This window comes from Somniosus microcephalus, chromosome 5 (assembly GCF_052327205.1).
Source record: "Somniosus microcephalus isolate GS21.2 chromosome 5, FLI_Smic_1.0, whole genome shotgun sequence".
In the NCBI taxonomy this organism is placed as follows: Eukaryota; Metazoa; Chordata; class Chondrichthyes; order Squaliformes; family Somniosidae; genus Somniosus; species Somniosus microcephalus.
This window is the reverse complement of record NC_140991.1, coordinates 81702600-81722363: the sequence shown is the minus strand read 5'-3', so window position 1 is coordinate 81722363 and position 19764 is coordinate 81702600. Positions and strand designations below refer to the sequence as shown.

At 45.7% G+C, this 19764-nt stretch overlaps 1 protein-coding gene across 2 annotated transcripts in view; it reads right to left on the bottom strand.

Moving 5' to 3' along the window:
• Positions 1-9116: 9116 nt before the first annotated feature.
• The window catches only part of LOC147117153 (disintegrin and metalloproteinase domain-containing protein 22-like), a 46437-nt gene continuing 35789 nt past the window's right edge, over positions 9117-19764 (bottom strand). The window contains exons 4-7 of one of the 2 annotated variants that reach the window (XM_085987896.1): positions 19344-19408; positions 16466-16540; positions 12973-13044; positions 9117-10709 (exon numbers count right to left, since the gene is read on the bottom strand). In XM_085987896.1, coding sequence (XP_085844022.1) covers positions 10539-10709; positions 12973-13044; positions 16466-16489 — 267 coding nt within the window. In that variant the 5' untranslated portion in view covers positions 16490-16540; positions 19344-19408 and the 3' untranslated portion in view covers positions 9117-10538. The remainder of the gene's footprint in view (positions 10710-12972; positions 13045-16465; positions 16541-19343; positions 19409-19764) is intronic. The other variant, XR_015078385.1, reaches the window with a different exon arrangement.

The window sequence follows — 19764 nt, the reverse complement described above, 5'->3', positions numbered from 1 at the left end:
TCTCTCCCCCTCCCCTCACCCTCTCTCTCCCCCCTCCCCCACCCTCTCTCTCCCCCCTCCCCCACCCTCTCTCTCCCCCTCCCCCACCCTCTCTCCCCCCCTCCCCCCACCCTCTCCCCTCCCCCCCCTCTCTCCCCCTCCCCCCACCCTCTCTCCCCTCCCCCCACCCTCTCTCTCCCTCCCCCACCTCTCTCTCCCCCTCCCTCTCTCTCCCCCCTCCCCCCACCCTCTCTCCCCCCTCCCTCTCTCCCCCCTCCCCCCACCCTCTCTCCCCCTCCCCCTCTCCCCCTCCTCTCTCTCCCCCTCCCCCACCCTCTCTCTCTCTCCCCCCTCCCCCCACCCTCTCTCTCCCCCCTCCCCCCACCCTCTCTCTCCCCCTCCCCCACCCTCTCTCTCCCCCTCCCCCCACCCTCTCTCTCCCCCCTCCCCCACCCTCTCTCTCCCCCCTCCCCCCACCCTCTCTCTCCCCCCTCCCCCACCCTCTCTCTCCCCCCTCCCCCACCCTCTCTCTCTCCCCCTCCCCCCACCCTCTCTCTCTCTCCCCCCTCCCCCACCCTCTCTCTCTCCCCCCTCCCCCCACCCTCTCTCTCTCCCCCTCCCCCTCTCTCCCCTCTCTCTCCCCCTCCCCCCACCTTCTCTCTCTCCCCCCTCCCCCCACCTTCTCTCTCTCCCCCCTTCCCCCCACCTCTCTCCCCCCTTCCCCCACCTTCTCTCTCTCCCCCCTTCCCCCCCACCTTCTCTCTCTCCCCCTTCCCCCACCCTCTCTCTCTCCCCCCCTTCCCCCACCCTCTCTCTCTCCCCCCTTCCCCCACCCTCTCTCTCTCCCCCCTTCCCCCACCCTCTCTCTCTCCCCCCTCCCTCTCACTCTCCCCCCTCCCCCACCCTCTCTCTCTCCCCCACCCTCTCTCTCCCCCTCCCCCCACCCTCTCTCTCCCCCCTCCCCCACCCTCTCTCTCCCCCCTCCCCCACCCTCTCTCTCCCCCCTCCCCTCTCTCTCCCCTCCCTCTCTCTCTCCCCCCTCCCCCCACCCTCTCTCTCCCCCCTCCCCCTCTCCCCCTCCCTCTCCCCCCTCCCCCTCTCCCCCCTCCCTCTCTCTTCCCCCTCCCCCCGCCCTCTCTCTCTCCCCCCTCCCCCCACCCTCTCTCTCCCCCTCCCCCCACCCTCTCTCTCTCCCCCACCCTCTCTCTCCCCTCCTCTCCTCCCTCTCCTCCTCCCTCTCACCACCTCCCTACCCCCTCCTCCTCCCTCTCACCACCTCCCTACCCCCTCCTCCTCCCTCTCACCACCTCCCTACCCCCTTCCTCCCTCTCCCCCCTCTCTCTCCCTCCTCCCCCCTCTCTCTCCCCCCTCTCCCGCTCCAATCCCTCTTTTCGCCCCGGGGCCCGGGCCTCGGCACCTGGATGAACGCGTTCCCGCGGCCATCACCCTGATGCCGTTGGCCGAGGCGAACACCCGCAAAGACATGGCCCAGCCGAGTCCAGCGCCCCGGTCAGCTCGAGGTCCGCAGCCGCTGTTCGGCCGCAGGCCACAGAGCACCCGAGCCCAGCGCCGGCTCCACGGAGCTCCGTGCCGCCCCACGCACTGACATGGCCCCGCCCTCCCGAGCTGGCTTGAAGAGCGCCGATTGTGGCTGTGAGACACAGCTGGCGGGCCCGGATGCCGGGGTAACCCTTCCCGCTCACCAAGCCCCGCCCGAGATCAGCACTCCTGAGAGCTCCGCCCCCCCCGAGCCGAGCGGGGAACAGAGAGAGACGCCGCGTCTCAGCTGCTCCTGCTGCGCGCGCATCCTTTACTAAGGTAGCGGCGCTCGGCTGAGGCCCGCCCCTCCAGCCTTCACAAAGATGGCGGCGATCGGGGGCCGCTTGTTGACTGGGGCCGGGAGGTGCCTAGCTCGGGCGTGGGTGCGGAGGAGAGGCCGAGGCTTCGAGGCCTACCTGGAAAATTAATTAGATTAGATAAAAGATTTAGAAAGTAATTAACTTTTTTAAAAAACAATGTGTTTTAAAAGCAACGTTTTTTTGAAAGACGCAGAAAGCGGGAAAAAGGAAAAGTTTGGAATCAAGATGACGGCGACTCACCTCGGTTCAGAACGATAAGGCCCGCCCACACACGCACCGATTGGTCGACCGTCAGGTCACCAAAGCGTAGGATTGGTCAATCGTCCCGTCACTCGACCGTAGGAGGGCCCGGCCGCACGCGCCAGGAACCCGGCGTACGATTGGTCGACCTCGAGGTCACTCTGTCGCTCATGAGCGGATAATGAGATGCTAATGAGAGGAATTTTGAACGTTTTTTCGGATACCGTGGGCGCAATTTTTGTCTGGCCGAAACGTAAATACGCTTAAGACTGTTTCGGAAAGGTAAGCTTTCTTTCGACGTAACGCACGCGTAGGTACGCTCTATAACTTTTGAGCGCATAGCCGGACAGACGCACACAGAAGGACAGACAGACAGATAGACAGAAGTATCCGTTTTATATATATAGATATAGATATGTTAAACTCTTGTCTGCATGCAATTTCTGTCTGCGGCATTTTAACTTTGTCACATTTTCTGTGTCACCTTTTTCCGTTATAAATTCCAATGTATTTTAAGTTCAGTGCACGCGGTGCATGTTTAATTGAAAACTCACTAATGCCTGCAGTACCTGTTACTCCTGCAGGTGACATTGTGATAGATTTTCAATGGTAAAGGTGTCACACTGTGTGACCCACAAAAGCTGCTGGTTTATGGCTAGAGAGGTAGAATCACCGCAGGAGTGCTCCAATCTCCTGCTGTAAATATGACAGAAGATTGCTGGAAACCCTGGAGAAACGACGCAAGCAAATGGCCGTTTCGGATGTATCTCCAGGGATTCGCCAATCTATCACATCTAATATGTTACAAAAGCAAAATACTGCGGATGCTGGAAATCTGAAATAAAAACAGAAAATGCTGGAAATACTCAGCAGGTCAGGCAGCATCTGTGGAGAGAGAAACAGAGTTAACGTTTCAGGTCAATGACCTTTTGTCAGAATTCTGACGAAAGGTCATTGACCTGCAACGTTAACTCTGTCTCTCTCTCTCCACAGGTGCTGTCTGACATCTAAGCAAAGCTTAATATAATGTATGTAGTTAAAATATAAATTATAAAGCGTTTGAATGCTTTGTGAGAATTGCTTTAATAGGATTTCCTATTAACATGACTGAGTGTGATGCTAGAATACTTCAACTGTTTCGGGTCTGCTTGCACTTCCACACTCTGGCCACTGAGTGATAGTGTGGAGCAGCACAGAATCTCACTGCCATAATGGATTTATACTGTGCCAGGTGAATAATCCGGTGAGATCTGTAGATTAAGTCAATTTTAACTTTTCTTTTATATTTTAACTACATAAATGTTATCAAGTTTTGTTGTTTTCCTTTGCAGGTAGTATGTTCCACCCCAAATATATTCTTTGCCCAACCTCTCTCATTCTCACCCCATCCCTCGGGAGAGAATTTCATGTTAAATTTAGTTACATTTTTCTTTTCAAATTTAAACATCAACATTTTATATATTCACACATCAATATTTTTTACCTCAATACTTTATACATAATTTTTGGCGATTCTGTGACTTATTCTCCTGTAGTGCCTGCTACCCCTCCAATCGGCAGCTGACGTTCCCCATGGCCGTTATTCTCCTGACCTCGCCCCTTTATAAGGCGGCCCATCCGCAGCCTGCCCTGCTCCCACCAGCTTGGCCAGTGATACTGTCCCAGCATTGCCGTCCCCGTTCACCAGCAACCCATTGCCACCACCCCCTCCCCGCCATGGGAGACTTGCTCACCAAAACGTCCCACTGGGATTAAATTTATGTCCTGCATTTGGAAGACTCCCTTCGCCCTCCACCTTACTGAGATCAAACTTGTGGCCTACTGGGATAGAAATCCAGGCACAGTGGAGAGAAGGCTACACCTCACACCCCACATTTTGAGAGTTTGCTGCCCTCTCCATCACCATCTCCTCTCTTGTCCACCCTCTCCTCTACCCCCTTTGCCTCCTCTATCACCCTCCTCTTCCCCCTTTCCTTGCCACTTCTCTTTTTCCCTTTCCCCCTATTCCTCTTCCTCCTCCCCTGTACGGTCTCTCTCTCTCTCTCTCTCTCTTCCTCTCCCCCACCCCCCATCTTCTCCCTGCAGAGAATTTGCCAGCCTTCCCACTGAGGTAGTTTCCCTCCTTCTGCATCCCTTCCCCGTCCCCCCTCTCTCCTCCTCCCACTCCTATAGTGGTTAGCATGAATTCAAATGTAAATAAACTATGGGAGGAAGTGGTATAGAACTTACTAGACTTATTAGAATAGAGCAGTCTCTACTTTCACTCTGTCAGCATTAAGCATTCTTGCTGCAGTGCTTAAATGCAAGGTAAGGCTTTCCTTACACTACACCAACCATATGCCTTATTCCCAATAGTCTTACTGTATCACTCCATTTCTCACACCAAACATTCTTGTAGACCTGTTGACTGAGATTCTCAACTCATACCATTTAGTGACATATTAGAGGAGTTTTGATCTGGGAGATGTGTACCCATCATGAACTAGATTGAGACTGATTAAATCATTTCATATTAGGCCCCTTACACCCATCAAAAAGAGAAATATTTTCATGGCTGGATCTGAAATCAGTTTCTCACAGTGAAAGAAGTGATCTAGCCCACCGTGCCATCCAGTCCTCATAAACTGTGGTATAAATCTTCAATGGTATTCATCACTCAAGTTGAAAATTACTCTTCTTCATAGACCGCAATCACAACAATTTCACTATGATCATTCCACCAGTCTTGTGCTGTAGAACACACAAAACCATTAATATTTCAGGTCCATACCCTTTGCCAGGAATCATAATAAAGGGTCCACACCTGAAATGTTAACTTATCTTTTCTTTTCTCAGATACTGATGGTCCTGTCATGTATTTCCAACATTTTCTGTTATTTCAGATCTCCAGCATTTGCAATTTTCTTTTCTCTTTATCAGCACAGCCATTGCTGGGATCATAAGCAAAACCATTGTTGACTCCCGTGAATTACAACACAAGAACATTACTAATCACTGCAGCTAATGTTATTCTTGGTCTGTGATACTGCCAGGATACAAACAGGAACAGTCACTGGTGAAAGAGATAGCATAACTGAAAGGCTTTCATATGACAATTGTAGTCAGATACCCCATAAGACCTAAAGATGCCAAAGCTTATATTAGGTTCAAGCTAGTGACGTTATTGTTGTTTTATTCATAAACTAATGCATTTGACTGTGAAAGAAGCAGTTACATAGTGCACTAAACAGAGGGTGAAACTCAGCACAGACAAGCAGTCCCTGGCAACTAAAATATCAGTCAGACATATCGTACACCAGTAGTTAATGTCATAATGGTGGAGGTGTTAGGTGGAGTCCCAAAGGTGTCAGCCTTGAAGTCCTGCTGTTCCTAATATACATGACCTGCATATTGAAACTAACATGAGCTTGTCAACTTTACTGATGACACCAAAATAGGGGAGCTGTAGGGATGGAAGTAACTGAATGATGCAGATCGGCTATGCAATTACGTAGACAAACAGTAGATTAAATTTAACATATATGCATATTGATTATAAGAATCAGCAGCATAAGTATACAATAAATGGGATTGAATACGCAAACAGAAAATTAAAAAGGGACCTGGGCGTGATGGCTGACTCATCACTTTCCAAATTTAGGCAATATGGTGAGCAATTAAAAAAGCAAACCACATTGGGGGATACATAGCAAAAAACTGCGGATGCTGGAAATCCGAAATAACAACAGAAAACGCTGGAAAAACTCAGCAGGCCAGGCAGCATCCATGGAGAAAGAAGCAGAGTTAACATTTCAGGTCGAAGAAAAAAAAACAGCACCTCGAGGAACAGCACCTCATCTTTCGATTAGGCAATCTACAGCCCTCTGGACTCAACATAGAGTTCAACAATTTCAGATCATAACCTCGGCCCCTATATATATATTTTCTTCTTTTTTTTATCCACAATTTTTGTTTGGCTTTTTTTTTCTTCCACCCTCCCACATGGCAGCTGTCCTTCATTCTGCCAGCGCAATTCACACCCCAGCTAGAGCCATCCTTTGTTTCTTACCCTGTCCCATTACCACCTCCTCCCTCCTTGAATATCTCTTAATGTCTCCCAATGTCTCTTAATCTCTCCTGCTTTCTATCCTATCACTGACCTTCCCTTTTGTTCTTTCATCCCCTCCCCCTTTTCCCAGCCCCTAAACCGGCTTTCCATTTCCTGCTTTTTTCCAGTTCTGACGAAAGGTCATCGACCTGAAACGTTAACTCTGTTTCTCGCTCCACGGATGCTGCCCTGGCCTGCTGAGTTTTTCCAGCGTTTTCTGTTGTTATTTGGGGGATACATAGCTAGAAGGGTAGAGTACAGATCTTCAGAGATTATTATGCTGCTACCATATAATGATTTGGTCAGACCTCATTTTAAGTCCCATGTCACTTCAAAGTAAACCAGCAATGTAGAATCTGAGGAAATAAATGTAACTTCTTTTAACTCAAAAAGTAACAAATGTTTGGAATAATCTACCATGTGGGGAAGTAGAGGCAATATATCATGGATGTTCTACCTCTGAATTATATACTGAGCCTCCGATTCCTCTGTAATTAATTTGGAGATTATTTATTTATAAAATTGAAGTGTATACACCAGTATCTTTCTCGAAACATCACCCTACATTGATGTCAGTTTACCACAGCAATCCATATGGGGCTTAAGAATAACGGCATCAAATCTAACTTCTCTTTCTTGTTACTAATGAGAATTTTTTAAATTATTGAGAAACCTAGATGAAGAACTGACTTATTCATCAAAGCTGAAAACCGTAAAAAAGAAAACAAGGTAGATAGGGGATGGGGAGGGAAAGCTGGTTTTGAAACAACTCTACCATGTGCCACAAGACATAGAAATATCCTTGTGGGACTTAGCTGTGTTTATGAAATGTGACAGTGGTACTATCTCAGGGCATCCAATTACATGAATGATCTATTTGTATAGACAGTTCTGTCCTTCCCAGGAAAGGAAGAGAATCTACCCTATACAGATGGCTATGCAAGGGACTCCCAAATCCATATCCAGGATGCTTGTTATAAAGAAAATCATGATGGAGGAAGGGTTATATAACCCCTGACATCCTACTGCATCACTGATGGTGTAAAATGATCTGCAGCTCACTTTGATTCTGACATAAAGGCCCGTAATTTTGCGATCTCTGTGGTGAAAACTTGAGGTTTCTTGACGTGCAATTGATTGCTGCACTGTGAATAGGGAATTCCTAGAGCAATGCAGCCGTGACGTCATCAAGCTGTCTAAGCAGCCAATCACATTGAAGAATTCTCACAGACAGCAAACCTGGAAATAAAAGCAGTTTTTATCCTCACTTTTTAAAAATGTTACAGAGAGCGAAATAAAGATTGGGACTATCACATGAGAATAAAGTAAAAGCTGAAATGTCATCAACAAATTGTTTTTTAATTGTAATTTTTATCATACTGGGGAAACTTGACATTCCGCCAATATAAACATTCGTTTTTCAGGGCCAGAACGGTTGCTTAGCAGTCAATACGCTGTTAAAACCCCAGTTACACCAACAAGGCTTAACATTTAATGGGGTATTTAACAGTGATATTAGCACAGAAAAGCTCAAGTTTTCGTCAGTTCCACTGATTGCCATCTATTTCGGGGGGGGGGGGGCGGAGGGGGGAGATCACAGCTCAGCCTGTGTCGGAGCAGTGAATGACTAACCGCAACTTCAGGATTTCTGTATTTAGTTGCTGACAGTTTGCCGTCATTACCCACTGCAAAATCCGGGCCAAAATCTTGGGTGAGTCACAACTTCTCTTCAGCTAAATATTAGGACACTTGAAGCATTTTTTCAGCGCCCATCATAAACTCTGCAACCCTTGCCATTGATGTCAACTCCCTCCCCAGCCACTAGCTTAGAACAAAACTGGGCACAACCTTGGCATCATGGTTGGCCCTATGCTGAGCTTCATACCCCACATCCTCTCCATCACCAAGTGCACGTTTCTACCTCTGCAATGTTGCCTGTCTCTGCCCCTACCTCAGTCCACACACGAGTACTAAAACTTGTATCGATATTTTTGTCATAGAAACATAGAAGATAGGAGCAGGAGTAGGCCATTCGGCCCCTCGAGCCTGCTCCGCCATTCAATGAGATCATGGCTGATCATCCAAATTCAGTACCCTGTCCCTGCCTTCTCCCCATATCTCTTGATCACTTTAGCCTTAAGAAAAATATCTAACTCCCTCTTGAATATATTCAATGAATTGGCCTCAACTGCCTTCTGTGGTAGAGAATTCCACAGGTTCACCACTCTCTGGGTGAAGAAATTCCTCCTCATCTCTGTCCTAAATGGCTTACCCCTTATCTTTAGACTATGACCCCTGGTTCTGGATTCCCCAGCCATCGGCAACATCCTTCCTGCATCTAGTCTGTCTAGTCCTGTGAGAAATTTATAAGTTTCAATGAGATCCCCTCTCATTCTTCTAAACTCCAGCGAATATAAGCCCAATCGACCCAATCTCTCCTCATACGTCATTCCTGCCATCCCAGGTATCAGTCTGGTGAATCTTCGCTGCACTCCCTCCATGGCAAGAACATCCTTCCTCAGATAAGGCGACCAAAACTGCACACAATACTCAAGGTGTGGTCTCACCAAGGCCCTGTACAACTGCAGCAAGACATCCTTGTTCCTGTACGCAAACCCTCTCGCTACGAAGGCCAACATACCATTTGCCTTCTTAACCGCCTGCTGCACCTGCATGCTTACCTTCAGTGACTGGTGCACAAGGACACCCAGGTCTCATTGCACTTCCCCTTCTCCCAATCTATTGCCGTTCAGATAATAATCTGCCTTCCTGTTTTTGCCACCAAAGTGGATAACCTCACATTTATCCACATTATACTGCATCTGCCATGTTTCTGCCCAATCACCCAACCTGTCCAAATCACCCTGGAGTTTCTCGGCATCCTCCTCACAGCACACACGCCCACCCAGCTTTGTGTCATCTGCAAACTTGGAGATATTACATCTAGTTCCCTCGTCTAGATCATTAATATATATTGTGAATAGCTGGGGTCCTAGGACCGATCCCTGCGGTACCCCACTAGTCACTGCCTGCCACTCGGAAAAAGGGCCGTTTATTCCAACTCTTTGCTTTCTGTCTGCCAACCAGTTCTCTATCCAAGCCAGTACCTTGCCCCCAATCCCATGTGCCTTAACTTTACATACTAATCTCTTATGCGGAACCTTATCAAAAGCCTTCTGAAAGTCCAAATACACCACTGGTTCTCCCTTATCTATTCTACCAGTTACATCCTCAAAAAATTCCAGTAGATTAGTCATGTCCAGACTCAATTACTCAATGCCTTCCTTGCTGGCCTTCTATCGTCCATCCTGCACAAAATCCAATATATTCAAAATGCAGTCATCAGCATTCTGTCCTCCACTAAGGATCCACTCACCCATCACCCCAGCCCTCATTCACCAACACTAGCTCCCTGTCACCTAACCCATCCAATTTATAATACTTGTCCTCAGATTCAAATCTTTCCATGACATTGTAGTTCTCTACCTCTGCAACCTCCTGAAGCTATATATCCATTCCCACACTCTTCAGTCCTCCAACTCCAGTGTCCTGTGCACCCCCTCAACTCAGCCCTATTTATGAAACTCACTCCGCAAATCCCTTTACCTCTCTAAATCTCAGTCTTCCTTTACAAACCTCCTCAAAATCCACCTTTTGAACCTTCAGTCACCTCCTCTAACTTACATCCCATGGCTTGGCATTTATTCTCTATTATTCATTTGTAAAGCACTTTGGGGCATCTTCTATGTTAAAGGAGCTATATAAATCCAACTTGTTGTGCGTCACAGATACTTTCCAAAACAATTTGTTTCCTGAGGTCCAAGTTGCTCTTTTGCTGCCCGTGGCACCCCAGTAAAAGCTGGCATCTTCCTGGATTAGCATGGTAGTTGTTCTGAGCCAGGCACTGCTGGTTCACTCAGAACATCACAAAGCCATCTACACTTCATCTTAGAGAAAAGTCCAATGAGCTATTTTATGCCCCTAGCCTTCTTAAAAGGCCCACAGCAAGCTGGCAACTTCCAGGTTAGCATGAAAGCTGTTTCCTCAGAGTCCCCTTTTGCTGGTAAGATGCTCTGTTGCTGATCCTAGGCTTCTGGAAAAGGGCCTCAGGGAGATGACCATCTTCTAGGTTAGTGCACAAACACAAGAACAAGAAATCACAAAAAAAACAATTGCCAATTGCTGTTATAAAACATACTCCAATCAGATTATGATATCTGAATGACACCAGTATGTAATATCTTCCAACCTATATATAAAAAAATCTTACTGTATGAAATTCAGATATCTTAAAATAAAAATCCTTAAAAATGGAATGAAGATTTCCACTTTAGTATTGGTACATAATTAAAGAAATTATTCTAATAAGCTACTTACGAAAATAGATGAATGGCATCACTCTTCTCTTTCACAAAATCTCTCCTGTACTTCATAAACTCACGTAGAGTTACCTGAGGGTTCACATCTATGGTGAACTTGTTGTCAACTGACCAGGTTTCCATAGCAACTAGTACAATTCTGGTGTTAAGCTCTTCCTTGAATATCTAATATACAGCATGAAAATACAAATTAAAACATTAACAATTTTAAATGTGGTGCAAGATCTACTGTGTAATACAATATAATCTCATTCAACAATACAGTCCAAGTACATTAATATTCCATGAAATCAATATAAACCACGATTTCCACACCCGTAAGTTTGGGCCCAATATTCAAAACATTACACGGTTGATTTTTCACGAGGTATCTCCCGATCATCCACCGTAACTTTGGCGGAAAATTGGTGGAAACCGCAGAGAAATGGTGGAAGCAGCACATAAGCAATGTTTCCTGTGTATCCGCAGATCTTCCACTTAAATTACAGCGGACGATCGGGAAAACTGCTGCGGAAATTCAACCCCAACTTTATTGTGCAATGGGGGGTGCAGGGGCCACCCCCACCCCCAGAATTTTTTTTGTCCCCTTACAAAGGGGGTTGATAATAAATAGATATTTTTTTTAATTCACCCTTTTGGATGCTAGCACCCTAGGCATACTGGCCTCGAAACCATTGCTGGATGTCATTAGAGTTGGAAAAGCAGGAACTACCAGCAGAGGGCATCCCTGCCCCCAGCCCTAACTCCTTTATGTCAGCAGCCTTGTTTGGGCTGGGTAGAGGCTCCACCCATAAGCCAGGCCACTGAAAACTCCCATTGAAGGCTAGGACCCGACACATCCGAGTGCCATTCTGCCGGACTCTTGCCAGGGATTTACAGTGAGAGCATGTTGGAACAGCCAAGTAAATTTGGCCCCACTATTTTCTCTGAGATCTATACTACGTTTGCACAATCACAATGTTGTGGTCCCGCCAATCAGTCCAATTACAGTGATACATGGGGCCAAATGTACAGTTCCTACACCAAAAGCATTAGGGCTTCAGACACAAATGAATTGCCAACAAATTGGAGCTATATCAGAATAATGCTGCCTCAGGAGTCCAGCAGTTATTTGAAAATCCTTGCATGGCTTTAGAAAGAGATCCTGCCTCACTAACCTGATTGAGTTCTTTGAGGGGCTCACCAAATTAAGAGGAGGGGTGGAACATAGATACAAGATTAAATGTAGGAGATTTAGGACAAAGAGCTAATAAACATTTTTATATTTGTGGCAGAACCATATCTGGATGGAGCAAGCTTCATGGACCAGTTTTTTCCCCCCCCAACCATTTCATACTTATCGTGAATAAATTAACTGCTCTGTTTCTCTTGTGAAACATCTGTTTATATCACTTTTACACTGGAAAGTAAATGTATGCTGACCCCCTAACCAGGTGACCCATTAAGTCTCAACTTCATTTGCACTCTTGAGGCTTCTGATCAGAAAGGAGAAGAAACTAGATAGGTAAATGATTTTGGGGCTGAAAATCCACAGCACATCTTGCTGTGACCAGTGGAAGGGCTGGGAATTAGACGCCCAGATACATGGACCTTCTCCTCTAGTTTTCGCATAGCCTTGTTTGAGGCGGAGGTTCTGCCCGCTCCAAACGCAATGACCTAAATGGTTGGGTCGGGGCGGGGAGGGGACTCCCATGCCGGGCCTTTCCTCATCCCCAGGCTGGGACTCTGTCAGCAGGCTTGTACGGTAAGTCAGAGGAGGCATACAGGCCTGCTGGCTGGCAGAAATAGTACTCACCTCGAGGTCCTGGTCCAACATTACTAAAAGAAAATTATTTTTATTAGTGGACTACAAAATGACATGGAATAATCATTATAATTGGCATAAATGGTGGAATACTACCTCGAGGCACTGGAAATTTTGATAGATTTGTGTAGGTAATTTCCTTGTTCCATAGCTTCCCATGTGCCCGCACATTTAGTGAAGTTTCTTCGTGCCAGAGGCTCATTTTTCCATTGCCAATAAGTACAAATAGAATATGCAAATCTAATGCTTAGAAGGAACAAAGTGCATCCAACCTCTTAATTCAGTTGTTTAATTTAAATTAATTTGAATTAAAATTGTGCAAAAAAAATTTCCTGTGCTGTTTTATTCAAATTGCTTAATTTGAATTCTTGGATAATTGAGCAAAAACAACTCTGAATTAACAGGAGTAGACTGTAATCTTATTATCCATCTTCTCTTCACCACCCCCCCTCCCCACCCCACATGGAGAAATAAATACTATGTCGGCAGTAAAGGATATTAGGCCCATTTATTTTACTTATTATATTTAAGATTGAAGCCAATAACCTTCATTTGCACAGTCTCAGCCCTGGCTCTGTGCTCATGCATTTTGTGAGAGCAGACATAACAGTAACCAGCACTCACCATATCCGCCAGGTTCACAATTGATTTTGCAAAGTTGTTTGTGAGGCCCACAGATAAACGATGTTTTTTAAACTATGAAGGGAAAAGAATTGTTAATCTGTATAATCCAAATACTACAATACCACTACAGTACTCTACTAAAATTGTCCAAATCAGCCTATGTGATTCAACAACAACGACGTGTATTTATATAGCACCTTTAATGTAGTAAAACGTCCCACGGCGCTTCACAGCAGTATTATAAGACAAAAAAATTGGACACCGAGCCACAGAAGGAGAAATTAGGGCAGGTGACCAAAAGCTTGGTCAAAGAGGTAGGTTTTAAGGAGTGTCTTAAAAGAAGAAAGAGAGGTAGAGAGGCGGAGAGGTTTAGGCAGGGAATTCCAGAGCTTAGGGCCTAGGCAACAGAAGGCACGGCCACCAATGGTTGAGCGATTATAATCAGGGATACTCAAGAGGGTAGAATTAGAGGAGCACAGATTCTATTTTTGATATTATCTAACTGTTAAAATGTATTTCTAAACATTTTACATAGAATCAGCATCAGTGATAAGAATGAAATGGAAAAAATATTTACACAAAAAAATAGTCTCAGAATAATTGTAGCCTACAACCAGGTCTGGTGACACAAAGAAAGCAAGGTAATTCCAAAAAGATAGATTAGCATCCACTGGACGGAACCCTAATTAAAGAATCTATGCTTCTGCAGAAATCGCCACGTAATAGATACCGGTAAGTGAGCTGTAAGGCAATAATTCCATCACCAAGTTTACGATTCCTAGCTAAGTCAAAAATGGAATTACTGCCTTTAATGCAATATCTTGTGTTTATTATTATGATGTATAAAATATATATTGACTCCAATAAGCTGTGAACTGCGATCTCAGGGTTTACGCTGGCGCTATCTGGTGCTGATCCCCCCAGATTTGCAGTGTCAGCAAGTGGCACCTAATTTACCTAAGGCTGGCTGGCACCAACACTACTACAGGAACATCTCCAGCATCCGCCTACCCCATGTGGCTGGAACATCCAGTCCTGCCCACCATTGGGGGGGGGGGGGGGGGGAGGGAGGAGGCAGGGGGAGGGGGGGTGGCATGGGGCATTTGGCCAGGTCTCACCCACATATCACCAACCTCTCAGACTCCACAGTGCCTGCCTCAGCTCCCTGTGCAAGGGGGCCAGTTCAATTTTTTTCGGGGTTCCACATCCTGAACACACCCCTGTGGATCCACTTGCATGCACTTTGGTTCCAGTACACCTCATCTCATTAGATGTACCAGTATCCAATAATATGCTGGGCCCCAAAGAACTGGAAAAGCAGGAACTCCCAGCGTAAGGAGACCCAACCATCAGGTCGGCCCACTCATGTCACTGGTCTTGTAAGGGGTGGGCTAAGGTTCCATCCCTCACAAGGATAACCAAGCAATCCCAAAATCAATGGGATCTATACTTGAAAAGGAATTACTTGTTGGGATGTGGGGAAAGAGCAGGGGCGTGGGACTAATTGGATCGCTCTTTCAAAGAGCCGGCACAGGCACAATGTCCCGAATGGCCTCCTGTTCTCTGAGATTCTATATAATATATTTGGACCTTGCATATTTAGGACTTTAGATTCTATATGGGATCCTTTTGCAGTTAAAACATTAAAAGCAATTTCACTACATTGACAGTATTTTAAGGAATGCATCAGCTAAAATAATTACAGATATTGTTGCAATCCCTGAAAAAAGAGATAAAGGATTCACTGCCTTCACTGGTACTATGTGAAAATACATCTGTCTCATGAATAAACTATGATGACATCTTCTGTGATTACAATGGCAGCTTGCTGTTCTTTCAAGGCCTTTTTGGTCTCTCTGCCTCCTCAATGCAATGGACTATTCCATTCTGCTCCACTGACTCGCATTCGTGGTCCGATTCTGTCCACTGACGATTCCACTCCTACTTGTCCCCAATTATAGGGTTGATATTAACTTTTGGGCAGCTGACCAGCAGAGTGCTCTGGCAGCCCGCTCGTTCTGAGTGAAGTCATTGGAGCCATTTTGAAGCCCTGGTTGGTGTCAAACGGGCATCCCGATGCAATTCGCTAGATTCAGGCCGGTTCAATATCGGGCAGCCCAGAGACCGCCAGGTCAGCAGCGAGGCAAGTCCTGGGGGCCAGGGGTTTGCCCAGGATGACAGCGGCCCAGGTTATTTTTGTGGGGCTCCGAAGAAGCACACCTGGCCCCACCTAAATAATTTCAAACTTACCTTTCTAAGCCCAAGTCATCTCCATTACCAGTGAAACTGGTCGAGCGTTCACGAAGCATGCGCCGACCAGTTACATACTAAATTCGCAACCGGGATCTTATGCAAGTCACAGGACCCTGATTTGCATATTAAAAGGAGCCTACTGCCTGAAACACGCAGGCGCTCCAGCCGCCCAGCAGCAGCCCCCTGAAAGTGGAAGAAGGCTTATTGTAGACGCTAATGGGGTGGTAAGTCTACCAAGCCCGTTACCGCTCCATTAACACCTATTACTTCTCCCATGTCTGCACATTGCCATTATTTTCAGCACAGCACAGGATCGGTTTCCCCACTTACGATGATGACACAAAGCTCTACTGCTCCCCTACCATCACTGACCCCTGTTTCTATACTATCCAATTCCTGGATGAGTTGACACTTCAACATCAGCAAATCTGAAGCAAACTTATTTTAGCTCTGGCTCCAATTACATCAGCCTCCTGCTGTCTATTGAGGATGAATCCAGTGGTGTGAAACCATGGTGTTCTGTTCAGTCCTTCAGGTCCACACTCGGTTCACTTCAACACTGCCTTCTTTTAACTTCAGAACATTGTTCGGTTTATGCTCCTGTCCTCGGAAATTCTCATCTGTGCCCTCACCACTTCAGGGCAAGATTTTTCGAATCTTCTAATTATCAATCTCCTTGTCATCAACCGTTCACAAACGTCAGTGAGTCTAGAACTCTGTGACCTTCTGTTGCAGAAAGCCCTGCCACCTCACTGCCCCTATCCATGTCAAACTTCATTGGCTTCCTGTGCCCTAACAAATCGACTTCAAGATCTTCATACTCACTTGGTTTTGTCCCACTTTCCTTAGGGAATCTTCTGGAACCATGCATTCAGCCTGCACCCTCCATTCCTCTGACCCAGGGTTACTACTTGTTCCTTGTTCTTTCTGCTCCACCATCAGAGATCAATCTTTCAATCATTACATCTCTGCCCTCTGGAATTCTCTTCCTAAACCACTATTCCTCGCTACCAGTCTACCCACCTTGAAACCTCTTAATAGCTGACATCTTTAACAATGCCTTCAGTCTGACTCCTAAATTCCTTCACTCCCTGCTTGGTGTCCAGCTCTGCCCCTGTAAAGGGCTCTGAGATGTCCTTTTGCTTGCGGAAAGTTATATTAATGCAAGTTGTTGTTCTGTAAAACGTGTCAAAGAATTAAATATCAAATAATCTTGAATCAGATTAAATGCAGCCTTTACCAAAAAATGATCATTGACAACCATCAGCTCAATGTACTTTGTCTCGTCTTGAACATTCCGGCGAATTCGATGTATCTGTAACAAGAAACAGAACAAGTAGTAAACTGTATTGTATGAATTTACCAGTCTCATTTAAAAAACATTATTGAAGGATGCGAAGCTAGCACATCTCAATCCATGTGTGGATGATGTGTTGATGGAGTTAAGGGAGGAAGGTGCCATTGTGATCCACATTGGAACTAATGATGTGAGCATTAGAAGTCCTATGAAATAAATTTAGAGAACTAGGGAGAAAACTTAAGGAAGGGATCCACGCAGTAGCATTCTCTGAAATACTACAAGTGGCACTAAGATAGGATAAATAAAAAGACACATGGCTGAGGTTATGGTACAGGGATATGGTGTAGATAGGCAGGATTTAGGTCTGTAGAGAACGAGGGAGCCTTCTGGGAAATATGAAGCCTATATTAACTAGATAAGTGTCACTTAAACAGAAGAGGAATGGGGTGCTGTCAGCTAGGATAGACTGACTGATAGAGGGATACTTAAACTGAGAAAATCGGTGACTACGGCTAGTCTTGTACAATAAAACCAGGGAGGTTTAGGAGGCTAACAGGAGAACACCATAATACAGGAAAGTAATGCAGAACAAGAAAGAATTAGAGACAAGAAAAGTAATAAATAGCAAGGGAAGAATTCAAACACAAGTGGACAAAAGTAAGGGAATCGAAGGAGTTGTACAGAAATGCTAGAATTCTACGGCAAAGAGCACAGAATTAGAAGTGTTAGTGGATGCAGAATGTATGGACATCATGGCTGGTTTTTGCTAGGAGTAACAATAGTCACTAATTTCTGGATGTGCTAAGGGACTGCTACATGAGGGAATTAAGGGAAGGGACAAGAAAGGAAGTTGTACTTAACCTAATAGGGACATTATAGCAGTAAAATGGTAGGACATAAAGCAGAGAATGTTTTTGTGATCATTGTGTGTGATTTACTTCCTTGGTTACTGCTTATTGATTATTTGCACCAGCAACATGGTATGGAGAGGGGAGCGGTCATTGTGGTCATATTAGGGATAAAGTCCAATATTACAAGTTGTCTGTAGGAAGAAACAATACAAGGAAAAACTCAAGAGTGTAAAAAAGGCTGTTAAAAGAACAAAGCAAGCAAGGATGTGTGAGCAACAGCACTAACAGAGATATTTAGGGATTCACTAAAAAATAGTAGTACTGGAGAATAGCAAATATAATGGCCCAGAAATTCGGGTCTCCACGAGTGAGTACGCGCTGGGTACTCACCCGTGGGCCTGATGGAAGTGCCGGTTTCCTGCATGCACTGTGCATGCGCGGGAAACCGGCACTTCCGTTCCTCTGAAAGCAGGGGTTCAGATGTCGAACGCGTGCGCGGGGGAGTCTGCGCGTGCGCTTTGAACTTAAGTTTTTTTTTTTTTTTTTTGAACAGGTTTCTCCGGGAGGGTAAGTCTTTAGAATTTAGAAATGTAAAAAGCAGGCGTAAGGCCTGCTTTTTACAAGGCAAGTGGTCAATTAATTAAAATTAAAACATTTTTTCCACAGGTTTATTATTTTTAAATACTTTAAAGCAAGGTAAGTTTATTTTTAGCCCCGTTTTTTTATAAAATTATTTTTTTCAAAAATTTAAATTATTGTTTAACATAGTTATTTAATGTAATTTATAGTTTATTTAAAAATATGATTAAAAAAAAAATTTATTTGAAGGTTTACTGCTATTTTGGGGCCGTAGTATTTATAAGTCTTGACAGGTCTTCCTGTCAAGACTTATGAATGGGCATTTCCCTGCTCCGATTGGCTGCCCATGGCCCACGTGATCCCAGGGGACGCATCGAACTAACTGCGCCCCTGGGACACGCAAGCACTGCGCGCCGGCAGCTGGGCCAGGCCCCGGATCAGAATTCCACGGGGCCCTACAGCTCAACTGCCAGCGTGCAAGGTAAGTGCAGGTCGGGGGCTTGCACCCATGGGAAGCCCCCGACCCGAATTTCTGGGCCATTGTTCTTATTTAAAATGAAGCTAGTGGGTATCCAGATAAATGAAGTCCAGTTAGTCTGCCAGGTAAAATGATGGAATTAGTTATCAAGGACAAGGTAACGGAGCACTTAGGTATAAACTAATTGTTAAGAGTCGGTGTGGATTTACAAAAGGGAACTCATGCCAGAGCAACTTAATAGATTTTTTTTTGATAATGCATCAAAAGATATGGATAAGGAGAAGATAATGAATATAATATACCTTAAAAAAAAAAGCCTTGCGCTATCTGCAGGAATCTCTTTAGCTTGCTACTAGGTCCACTCAGACTCACCAACAGCTTCCTGGGTCACCTCTGCGTCTGGGGGCCTCTGGGCCATGGTGACCAAGGAATTGAGGCAGGCGGCCAGAAAGACCCCTCCCGTCTCATTAATATTAGTACTCTGGACCTGCACTAGTTGCAGGAAAAAGCCCAGCTCTGCACTTGGGGGAAGTCCTGCTAATTCCAGGGCAAAGTAAAGGGGGGCAAAGTCTCAGCAAAATAGGTCTCCGACCCCTTTTGCTGACTGTTGCAGCTGGGGGAATAGGTGTACCCTAGGGACAAAGGTCGGGAAAATCTGCCCAATGATCTTATCCAGCCTTGAGCCTTCTATGAATGCTGAGCCCTCAGACAGCACTCTCTGCTGAATATTGCCACTGTCTTTCTCATGCCCACCTTCTGTGTTGCTATAGAACGCAATGTTCCAACTGAACAGGAAAAATGAACTGAACCAATATTCTATGTATAGATCAATGGCCATGGAGATACTTTTATTATAATTTTTCTACTGTACATTTTTATGAATTTGATGTATTAAAAATATTGAACATACCTGCCTTTTCTTCCTTAAAAGGACAGTTTGCTCAACATTAAAGAGACCACTCCTTTCAACATCTTCTGAAAGAAATACACATTGCAAAACATTATTCATATTAAAGAAGAAGAATCAACAAGAGTTATGGTCAATTACTCAAGGAAATGGGAGTGGGCCTTTGGCGTAGCAGTAGCATCCCTGCCGCTGGGCCAGAAGGTGTAGGGTTTCGAACCCCGTTCCAGACAGTCCAGGCAAGTGGAGTCGGAGCTCCGGCTCTAAATTCTGGGTTGACATCCAGCAGGATACTTGCGTCCGTGGGTGTGGGTGGCCCCCCGCCTCGTATGGGTTGTGGGAGCCTGTAAAACCCTCCCGCCATAGGACTTACCACCCTAATGGCTGGTATGTAGATGGTTACGGTCACGGAAGGAGCGTTAACGCG